Source organism: Tripterygium wilfordii, chromosome 15 (genome assembly GCF_013401445.1).
Source record: "Tripterygium wilfordii isolate XIE 37 chromosome 15, ASM1340144v1, whole genome shotgun sequence".
In the NCBI taxonomy this organism is placed as follows: Eukaryota; Viridiplantae; Streptophyta; class Magnoliopsida; order Celastrales; family Celastraceae; genus Tripterygium; species Tripterygium wilfordii.
The window spans coordinates 5934015-5946124 of NC_052246.1; the positions used below are offsets into that span (position 1 = coordinate 5934015).

Sequence of the window (12110 nt, forward strand, 5' to 3'; positions counted from 1 at the left end):
CAAAACGCTCCCCAAAAAAAGCAAAGATGACCTACATGGCCCAACCTTTTTATTATCCCCATCGTCGCTATCTGCAGCTGTTGCCACTGCACTTCATAATTTTCTATTATTAATATATAATAAATAAATTTCTTTTTCTAATAATTACTTTTCTTATTCTTTTTTTTTTTTCCCGTTTTATACATTGTAAGTTCTCTCTCTTTCTGGGTACTGTATCCCACTTTTATTATTACTGATTAATTACTGAAACATGTACATATATATATATATATATATATAAGACAACCCCAAACTGATCTCTTCATAGTTTTATTTTCAACAACCCAAAAAATTTTAAAAAAATAAAACTGAAGATTCCACCCCTTCATTTTTCTTTTCCTTCAAAGATAAAATTTTCTTCCAGTTGTTTTGAAATTGACAGGCAGATCTTGTTCCACACAAATTAAACAAATTCAACTCCTAATTCACCATTTTCACATCCCCCATCTTCACCTTTTGTGTAATTGGTACAGCTAAAATGCTTGGGGAAGAGGATTCAAGTGCTCAAGCAAATTCCGCCGCGGTGGCCGCCATGGCAACAACCCATGAAGGTGGTGGTGGTGATGAAGAAGATAAGATTAATAGAAGTATTGATGAAGGTGAACGCAGTTGCGGTGGAAACCGGTGGCCTAGACAAGAGACCTTGGCCTTGTTGAAGATACGTTCTGATATGGACCAACAATTCCGTGAGTCCAGTCTCAAAGGTCCATTGTGGGAAGAAGTTTCAAGGTATGTAGACTCTCTCTTCTCAAGTCTATGAATCTAAATCTATGAACTTTATATGGGTCGGTGTTTATTTTTAATGTTTCAATTCCATATGAAGACGAAATGAAATCATGCACATATGGGTTTTGTGATTATAATCAGGAAACTTGCCCAGCTTGGTTTCAATAGGAGTGCCAAGAAATGCAGAGAGAAATTTGAGAATGTTTTCAAGTACCATAAGAGAACCAAAGAAGGTCGGAGTAGTAAAGCCGACGGCAAGACTTATCGGTTTTTCGATCAATTAGCAGCCCTTGAAAATCATCCACGACCACCCCAACCACCACCACAAAAACCTCAAGTGGTGTCAATGCCTTGGAATAATAATAATCCTCCTAGTACTGTGTCTCATATTACTGTTCCATCAACAACAGCCACCACAAACCCTATAAATATCTCTCAAAACATTGTCACAGCACCACCAACAACAAACCCTACACTTCCTGCTCAAAACAATAGTATCTCCACTTCTAATTTCCCAAACATTTCTGCGAATCTCTTTTCGAGTTCTACATCTTCTTCAACAGCATCAGATGAGGAATTCCAAGGGCAGGGAAAGAGAAAGAGGAGATGGAAGGATTTCTTTGAGAGGCTAACCAAGCAAGTGATGAAGAAGCAGGAAGAGTTACAGTCGAGATTCTTGGAAACGATAGAGAAACGCCAACACGATCGAATGGTTAGAGAAGAAACATGGAGGACGCAAGAAATGTCAAGAATCAATAGAGAACATGAGATTTTAGTCCAAGAAAGATCGGCCGCAGCAGCCAAAGATGCAGCAGTGATTGCATTGTTACACCAAATGTCCGGATCACAACCACCGGCATTTCATCAAACACTTGGCAATCCAGAAAAACCACCACCACCACTTCCTCCTCCGGCTCGACCACATCAACACCAATTGCCACCACCGCCCTCGGTGAATTTCAATACAACAAAAAGGGTTGATAATGGAGAGGATAATAGTAACATTGATGCAACTTCAACGTCTTCTAGATGGCCAAAACCGGAAGTTGAAGCTCTAATCAGTCTGCGAACCAGTCTTGACATAAAGTACCAAGAAAATGGACCGAAAGGGCCATTATGGGATGATATTTCGGCTGGAATGCGACAATTGGGATACAACAGAACTGCCAAAAGATGCAAAGAAAAGTGGGAAAACATAAACAAGTATTTCAAGAAAGTGAAAGAGAGCAATAAACAAAGGCCTGAAGATTCCAAAACATGCTCTTATTTTCACCAGTTGGATGCTCTATACAAGGACAAGATTAACAATAACAACAACAAGGTGGGTGCTAATTCTTCAAGTAATTCTGGTGATTTTGTTCTGAAGCCCATTACTCCGATTATGGAGCCCTTGATGGTCCGGCCAGAACAACAATGGCCTCTTCAGCAAGAAAGTAATACTAACCAGATTCAATCAATAATGGAGGATAATGAGAGGGGTGATATCATGGATCAGAATCAAGAAGAGGAGACTGAAGAAGATGGAGACACTGATGACGACGACGACGAAGATGCTCAGGGTTTTGAGTTGGTACCAAACAAACAAGTTTCAATGGCCTCTACTACTGGTGAGTAAAACCATGTTTATACCATTGCTGTAAAAAAAGAGAGAAATTGGTCATTTTCAACCCTCAAGTCTGGCTTGTCACAATAATCTTTTTAAACAAAATTGTACCCTTTTTACATTTTTTTACTGTTCATACTTGATATGTTTACGTAGGGATTCACAAAACAGAAATAAAGAAAAGGCAGTGATGTATGTTTCTGCTGATCAGTGGGTGTAAATGGGAGAATTGGTGTTTAGTGTATGTTGTTTATAGTGATCAATGGAGATTATTATTATATAACTTTTGAATCAATTCAAATTGATTGAAACATATTATAATTAGTAATTAACAAAAGTGAAGGCTAATTTAAGCTTTTGCACTAACATGGGCATGTTTCACATTAAATGTCTAAATCTATAAGTATATATATGTGTACAAGAGTGGGTCCCTTCCCCATAACAGGCCAACACATCACATGTGGAGTCCTTATATATTAGGGTCCTACAAAAAGAATCTTCTTAAACTTGTCTCTTTATTTAATTGGTATTTTATTTATGTTATTAGTGAATGCATATTTTGACTTTCCACAAACCCATATGATCCTGATTTGTACATTGATATTATTTACTTGATCAACCAAGCAGCTATCATTGGTAACAAAAGTTCGAACATTATATATATATATATATACACACACACACATACACATGTAAGATGATATAAACATCAAATATGAATCAAATCTAATTATTGACAATTTTCCAAGATCAAATATATGATAATCAAATATGCATCACTTGAATATAATGTATCTTGGTACCCACAAATTAAGTGCAGTTCTTACACGAATTTGGAGAGAGTACTACCTTGAGAGATGCTTCTCTTGCGAACCTTTTTGTGTTTTTCTTAGAATGGAGAAGTCTCCATGTTTGGAGAGTTGTAAACCTCTCCACGAGGATGTAACTCCTCCATATCTATCTTCAACTGCCTATGGCATTTGAGTATATAAATGGGTCGCGTTGACCCATTATGGGTGCCCATTCAACCATTTCAAACCAACAATACACACACACATATATATACACCCATAATTTGGTGCACATATAGATGCAATATTTTATATTTGACAACCCAATTCACTCATTGGTCACTATATATGGTCTATTTTCTTTTGACCAGTGTGGGCGGTAGTAGTGTTGTTAATCATGATTATTCTGTCAAGTCCTTGGGAATCTTTAGTGTTGCATATGAACATTAAAGTGTCGCGAGGTCCACAAAATTGAGTGGTCTTGGATCTCTAGCTACATGAATAAATAGATATTGCTCTATAATATGTATACAGTAAATAGAGACGATTATGTATGTATGTATGTCTAAGCCCTTTTCTTAAAAAAAAAATGTATGTACGTATGTATAGATATGTATGTATGCATGTATAGGTCTGCTGTTATCATGCACAGGAACAAACTAATACCTCTTCATCTTCATCTTGAGTAGTATTATAATGGAGTGGATAAGCTTTATAGCGACTTGTACTCAATAGTGACCTACATTGTTCTTAACGTCACCACTCACAAGGACATGCCTGCCTATACTGGTATCCACTATTCTCTCTCTCTCTCTCTCTCTATATATATATATATATATATATATATATATATATAATGCTGGAATGCATTAGTGCATGGTGTGTTAATTACTTGACTATATACGGCTACTAATACTCCAATTTTAATGTTTGGATATAATCATACAATTGTTCATTGGAAGATAAATAGACCCCATTAACATCACTCATGGGGTTTTGCTTGTGTCCTATTATAGGTTAAATGGTCATGGCAATATCATTTGATATTTCTTCTTTTTTTCAGTAAATTATAAATTTACATTTTCAGAAAGAAGGGATCATATCTTTAGCAGTTAGTCTATTTATTAAAAACAAGCACCTAATTTTTCCTCAAAACAAAGACAAATTTATTGAAAATAAAGACCAATTGTCTGATAATAATAGAATGTGTCTGATTATCTTGTGTGCTTCACCATCAATCCATCATGAGTCCAATCGTACATAATATATATATATATATGTATGTATGTATGGAAACCTGGCTAGTGTAAGGTCCTTGGCTGATTAAGGTAAGGTATCTCCAAGTGAAGGTCCATTGGCATGTTGTGGGGGAGGTGTCTAAAAAGCTGTTTAATACATGCTATACAAAGTTACAAATTAACACAACACACAAGGACATACTCCTACAAATTGTTCTAATCATTCTTGCAAAATTAAACCAAACCAAACATACCTATTTTTTTTTCTCCATTTACAACCCTCATGAAACATTTTTAAAAAATCATTGTCTCTATTTATTGGAACTTGGAACTTATTATTTTTTGCCAAAATAAATAATTAGTAGACATATATATATATATATGTATATATTATATATGAAACCAAAGTGCTGATTACTGACTATGTTGTGTTACACCTTCTATGCTGTGACCTTGCTTGCCCTATAAATTAAAATAGACGGCTGCCGGAATACTTGTCACTACTCGCCTGTATAAGTATTTCCGCCGATTGAAGTTTGTGGTTTATTGACTGCAAATCCTAAAGTGATCACCTCCGTCGTCTGCCTCGTTCTCATCGTCCTCCTCGTCTTGATTTTGGTCGCTCTCCGCATCTTCTGTGACCAAATCTTGTTGCGGAGGAGGAGGCCATTGCTGCTCCGGTAGTACCATCAATGGCACCGCGTTTTGTGGCATCGTACCCGATTGATCATTGGACAAATTATGATCAACAACTTGTGATTTGTTCTTCTTTTCCCTGTACAAAGCATCAAGTTGGGAAAAATAGGGACAAGTTTTGGAGTCCTCAGGCCTTCTCTTGTTGCTGTCTTTAACCTTCTTGAAGTACTTGTTTATGTTCTCCCATTTCTCCTTGCATCTCTTCGAGCTCCGATTGTATCCGATTTTTCTCATCTCCGCCGAGATTTCCTCCCACAACGGCCCTTTTGGACCATTGTCTTGATACTTTGAGTCAAGACTGGTTCGTATTCCAATCAATGCATCTACTTCCACTTTAGGCCATCTTGAAGAACTTGTCGGTACGAAATTACTCTCTCCATTGTTATCCCTTCTCGATGTTTCCCGATTCGGCACAATTGGTAATGCTACCGGCGGCGGTGCTGGCATTGGTACGGGTAAAGGTGCTGGTTGAGTACTTTGTGGCTGACCTGGAATTTGTTCTTGCTGTTTGGCGATTTTTTGCAAAAACGACATCACTGCAGCGTCCTTGGAGGCGGCGATAGACCTTTCGTGGGCTAAAATTTCTCGTTCTCTATTGATTCTCGCCATTTCTTGTAGTCTCCAAGCTTCTTCTCTCACCAGTCTTTCTTGCTCGCGTTTGTCCAGCGCTTCCAAGAATTTCTTCTGCAACTCCTCTTGCTTCTCCATCACTCCCTTCATTAGCCTCTCGAAGAAATCGGTCCATTTCCTCTTCCTATTCCCTCGTCTCCCTTCCAGCTCCACATCCGAGGAGGTCGAAGAAGAGGTCGAATTCGAAATCAGATCCCCAGAAATGTTGGGGAAAGAAGCGGCCACATTGGTCTCCAACGGATTCATAGGCGGCGGTGCGAGAGGGGGGTTCGCCGGCAGAAATGAAGTGATATTTGTGAAATTCGTAGCTTGATTTGCAGACACATGAGTTGTTGATGGAACAGTGATTTGAGAGATTAGAGGTGGAATATTGGTTACTGACATTGGCGATTCTGGGATTCGAGGTTTGGATTGGTGATTTTCGAGAACTTGCAATTGATCGAAGAATCGATAGGCTTTGGTTTCAGATTTAGCAGATCGGCCTTCTTTGGTTCTCTTGTGGTATTTGTACACGTTCTCGAATTTCTCCTTGCACTTCTTGCCACTTCGATTATAACCAAGCTCCGCTAGCTTTCTGTACAAACACAAAGAAAAACACAACTCCGATTTCTGTTTCAGTCCAGTCTTGAATTCAGCGATAAAAACCAGAAAGAAACAAACTTCACACATAAAATAAACATGAAAATTAATCAAAGCATGCATCCCTAAGCAACCTCGATCAACAAACCATAAAAATTCATCGGAATTTTCGACTAATAAGCTATGATTAACCAATAATTACCTGGAAACCTCGTCCCACAAAGGGCCTTTGGCGCTGGCCTCGCGAAAGGCCAAGTCCATGTCGGACCTTATTCTCAGAAGAGCTAGAGTTTCTTGCCTAGGCCACCTGTGACCGCCATAATTACTCCGGTCACCTGCCTTGTCTTCGAGACCGTCATGGTGGGATGTGGTGGCGGTTAACGGAGGCTGATTCTCGCCGCCTGAGGTTAGTGGTGGTGGTGCTAGGACACCTGATGAGTCCCCTAGCATAGGACTCACTAGTACTGCTACCTCCTTCTACCAAATTACAGCTTGAAACAAACAGAAAGAAAGATAGAAAGAAAATAATAAAAATAAAAACAATAATTGTCAAAAACCCAACAACAAAATATGGTGAAATCTCTACTTTATTGAAGATGGTTGGGTTTTGGAAGGTGAAACCTACAAAATTTATTTATTTTGTTTTTCTGTAGGACCTGTTTGTCTACAATTGTTTTTAATTGTTTTCTTTTATAATTACTAGTCAATATTATTATTATTATTATTTTAGAATAAATTTTGTTTTTCTGTAGGACGGTAGGACCTATTTGTCAAATCTCAACAATTTTTTTAAATTTTTTTCTTTTATCATTACTAGTCAATATTGTTATTATTATTTTAGCTTTTAATTTTTAGCTGTGGAATCTTTCTGTGTTTTTTTTTTTTTTAAACTGTGGGTTGGGTTGATTGGTTAAAAAAGAACACAAAACAGGAGCTGCTGGTGTCACTTTGCTTCTCAATAATAATTAAAGTGGCACGGAAATACATATAAAAATAGATGCATTGTATTAAATATAAAAAAAATATTATTGTACTGATATTTATCAACAGCTGCACACAGATACGACAGTTGGGTTTTGTGACTTTTGTCTGTCCATCTATATTCAGTTAAAAAAATAATTAAAAGCCGACCCATGTATAATAATAATATTATTATTTTTTATGGTTGCTAAATTACTTTGTTGCCTCCTAAAATGTATACTTTGACTTAATCATTCAATCTCGATCACAATAGACAATTACCGCGGCCAAAAGGTTATAAAAGTAATTTTCGGATGAATTAAATATGGGGATTGGAGATTAAAATTCTTTACAGAGGTTTATCAGGTGGCTTGATATTAAAATTAGTTGGGTAAGACTGGCACCATCTACTTGTGGTGGTAAAAAAGTGCCTACTATGATGTGGACAAATGTAGTTTGACAAATATTGTTTATTCATAATTGTGCAAAGAAATATTTAGCACTAGAGACTTATCTTAAAAAAGGATATTTTAGACTTTTAGTGGGATCCATTCGATAAATATCACTTTTGATCATCGAAAGATAACTCTTATTACGACTAATCACCGAAAGATCGAAAACATTTCACAGTCTATTTTTGTGGAGTCTTGATAAATAAACGTGCTGATGTTATCGTTGATCGAATGGAAAACATTAACAATGCTGAGATGACAGAACAGTGTTCCTATGTGTTATGTTACTGTTATAAGATAGGCAAAGCCATTTATGAATACAAATTAAGTTAACGGTGGCAATATTCAGTTAGTACGCGACCTACCAATATTAAATTGGAATCCATAATTTTGATGCTCATGACCGAATGACTCAAACCATTTTTGGGACCATTATATATATATATATATATATATATATATATATATATATATAACGGTAACATCATTGAATTTTCAATTTCTAGGGCCATTGGAATTGAAATGACATGCTTGCCTGTTGGATTAAAATTTTTGATACCCTAAAGATTTGACTCATTTCAATTTCATTCATTCAAAGTTCACACGTCAATCTAATAACTCAATGTTTAAAACTATTCCAATAAAGTCACATTAACAATCTAAAGATTTTTTGGTGTCATCATCGTTGTCAAGTCACATTACCAATACTTGACGATTTATGTTTGATCAATACGACACTAAACGGGTTATTGTCCGAAAATTGAAAAATCTACTGAAGATACTATATTTGAACAAATTCAAATTTTTGAATAATAAGTTGTAACGTTTGAATATTCAGTTACCAAATTCAAATTTGTCAACTCTTTCAATTATCAAGAATTACATTAACCCAAAATTTTCAGTTTAGGCATTTGGGTTTTCTTTGTTTTGAATGTAAACAAAAAGACAATATATAAGGAAAAAAATTTCAGACAAATTGGGAGGAATCTTAGGCTATTGAAAAAAAAACAAGAAGCAAAAGTTTTAGACCAAGAAATGTGGAGTAAGCATATTAAATATAATAATATGTGTAGATTGCAATCAAATCCACTAGCTCTCAATAATTGAGTCGTCAAAAAGCAAATGATCAAAGTTGCCCTACACATAGTGCAACTAATGGTGGGGCCCAACTAATCAATCCAACATTGAATGCCCTAAAAAAAATAGATATTCAAATTTTACCCATTTTTTATTAATCAAATAAAGTAAGGTTCGAGCTGTTCTCTCATTTTCAATAATAATATGATTTATCAAAGAAATTACTTCTAATTCTCCTTAAAGAAAATTACCACTGATTCCATTCCGTTTCTTGTTCATCTTCATAGAAAGAAATTAGTCTCTCTGATTGAGTTGACAGAGAATGAAAGGTTTCATCCTCCTAACATGGATAAAGCCAGGACAAGTAGGTATTTCTACAATAGGATGGAAATTAATTTCTTTATATTGATAGTACTAAAATAATCTCCATTCAAATTCTGTCACGTGTCCTAACATATGGCACCGAAGATGACACCCAAAGATGAGCACCCAAGGAAAGCAGTGGGTCTCATACTCGAAGAGGGGGAGAGCTCCTCGGCAAGGAGTATATAACCGAGCATACATGTTCGGTATCTTGGTGGCATAACACCATACATAGGTTAAGTATTCAATAGAAAATTTACTCTACTAAGGAAAGAAGTCAAGATAGGATTCACCCTTCTATGATCATGCTTGAGATCAAGGAGATAAGATCCACTCATACTAAAACTAGAACTAATCTAGCTCATATAAAAGGGGACCCTCGCTACAGGTAAACGATTTCAAATTTTTGCACTCTTGCATATTTAATAGCAACTTGAGAGAAGAGCTCCGAATATTTAGCACTCTCCTTTTGACTGTTACTTACTTGAGCGTCAGAGCAATCCCCCAAGCACACCCTCGAGAGCCTCCATAGCTTATTTGCTTTCTTGTACAGATCATCCTTCGACGCAACAAGGATAATCTTGACTTCGACCCTATGTCCTATGACGTTCTCAGAACCAGAGACAATTTTGAATGTAATCACATCTCAAACTCACCCCCTTTGCATTCTCTAATTTTTATTTTTTGAAAGGCCAACAGGCCACACACACACGTTAAGCCATGCCCGAGGGGTATGAAGACCACCATAGCAGATGAAATACTACTCAAATCCCAAACCCCCTAGTGAGAATAGAACCCTGGACCTCAAGGTTTTGGGCAGATAACCAGACCAACCAGGCTATCTCCCATTCTCTTGCATTCTCTAATTTAAATCACACAAGAGTGGACGCATTTCAACAGGCTAGTTTTTCTTATTTACATTAGACATATTCATCAACAGTTTTTTTTCTATTTTTAAAAAAAAAAACAGTTACAAAGGGGGTATTATAGTTGATGTGAAACAAGAGAAGAAAATAAGTGGCAATAACGTCTACAAGGTGCATGCTTGACAAGGCGGTTCCCAAAGCGAGACCGCTAACTGTCCCGCTTTACGGAACCGTTATGCCAAACAACAGGTTTTGCAGGGCGTTACCGCCCTCAAAACGGGGCGGTAACACCCCAGTTCAACAAGTCTACATTTTTTTAATGTGGGACCCAGGTGGATCCCACATGTTAATAATTATTTTCTATTTAAAAATGATGGGGCCCACCTGTATTATGTTTAAATAATATTTATATAAATTAAACTAAATTCTTAATAACATAGAAAATGTAATATTAAATTAAATTCTTAATAACATATTTATATAATAAAATTAAATTCTTAATAAGATAAATTAAATTCTTAATAACATACAAAATTCTTAATAATATTTTATATTTATTAATTTATAATTATTATAATTATCTATAAGAAATTATATTTATTTATATTATATATTTAATGTTTACCTAAAGTAATTAATAATTTTTATATAATAAATTATACTTATAAATTAATAATAATACAACTAAATATATTTGACTTAACTCATTGCACAGCTTATAATCTACAAACAGTTTTTAGTTCACCAAACACCTTACAGCTTATTTTAGAGTTTTAAGCTCAGTTTTTTTTTTCACAGCTTAACTGCTAGCGTTGAAAATCAACACAACCGTTCTACCAAACGGAGGTAGTTACAGGTAGGCTATAACAAATTAATGTAAATTACGTATGACAATCCACTTCCTACACATTTTGAGTTGGGAAACTTTAGTCATATCCCGATTTTTACTAAAGATACCTCAATTTAAGTTGATCATCCCTTGTAAAAATCAGTTGATGGGGTGTCTTTAGTAAAAATCGGGGCGTGACTAAAGTTTTCCTTTTGAGTTTGCTTGGATGTTCAAATGTTGTTGATTATTTTAAGATAGATTGTGTTGCGTGTTATTGTGAGATTTGTCCAAATCACAGATAGTAGTACTCATCTGTAAAATAAATTAGTCACCCAAAATTGTGTCCTAACAAATTAACAATAACATGCATGCAAGGTAGCTTTTTTTTTATTTTTTTTATTTTTTTTTATTTTTCTAGTTGTTGTCATGTAAAAGAGAAGGAAAACGGAAATAAGGAATTAGCAGTTGAGGCCGTTTGGGACGAAGAACGCTCGAGGACCATCGACTGCAATCAAATATCACAGACTTGGCTGCACCAATTGCAATTGCGTGTTAATTACTGGCCGGTTATGGTGGTAGAATGTGTTCATTGTGTTGTCTAAATAGCTATAGTGGGATTAGATGCCTTCCCAATTCCCACCCACTATATATGCCCCCTTATTAACTGTCCCCAAACCAAACCCCCGCCCCACGCTACCCCATATGCCCTCTTAAAATTTAATGGTTATGGTTGTGATAAAACAAAAGAAAAGGGGGTCACACATTTACTGTGGGACTCGTCTCATGTATGATTGAAAACCAAGTTCATACTTTGGTTCACATAGGAGAAATAATTTTTCTCCAATAAGGACAGATAAAACAGATAGATACAAAATGTGGATAATCTTCACAACCGTTCGATCCACTCAACGAATCAGATTAGATCCTAAAAAAAATAACCCACGTGCAGCAACCAATCTTTCCCCTCTCTCTCTCGCGAACACCTAAATCCCTCTCTTTCAGTCTTTACCCTTCGGCTAACACCTCAATCCCTCTCTTGTTTCTTCTATACCAGACCGCCCAACATCCACGGAACATCATCTCTTTGCTCGACCCAGTCGGAGGAAGCAACCACGGAAAATCCTTTTCACTCATCTCATCTTTGAGGCATGAAATCACAATTTATCCAGAAATAGATATTTGGAGTCCCAAAGTAGTGATTTGGAGTCATGATTTGCCACCAAATAACTCATTCTCTTCACTCATCTTCGCTCCCTCAGCC

The 12110-nt window shown here is 36.1% G+C and overlaps 2 protein-coding genes across 2 annotated transcripts; one reads left to right on the plus strand and one right to left on the minus strand.

Annotated features, from left to right (window-relative positions):
• The first annotated feature begins 298 nt into the window (after positions 1 to 298).
• Positions 299 to 2651, plus strand: LOC120016386 (trihelix transcription factor GT-2-like). Its single transcript, XM_038869125.1, has 2 exons — positions 299 to 768; positions 907 to 2651. Exons 1-2 carry the CDS (start codon positions 518 to 520, stop codon positions 2378 to 2380), a joined length of 1725 nt encoding a protein of 574 aa, XP_038725053.1. The 5' UTR covers positions 299 to 517; the 3' UTR covers positions 2381 to 2651.
• Positions 2652 to 4643: 1992 nt separating this feature from the next.
• LOC120015947 (trihelix transcription factor GT-2-like) lies at positions 4644 to 6935 on the minus strand. Its single transcript, XM_038868475.1, has 2 exons — positions 6505 to 6935; positions 4644 to 6297 (listed from the first exon to the last, which is right to left on the minus strand). Exons 1-2 carry the CDS (start codon positions 6750 to 6752, stop codon positions 4941 to 4943), a joined length of 1605 nt encoding a protein of 534 aa, XP_038724403.1. The 5' UTR covers positions 6753 to 6935; the 3' UTR covers positions 4644 to 4940.
• Positions 6936 to 12110: the final 5175 nt, after the last annotated feature.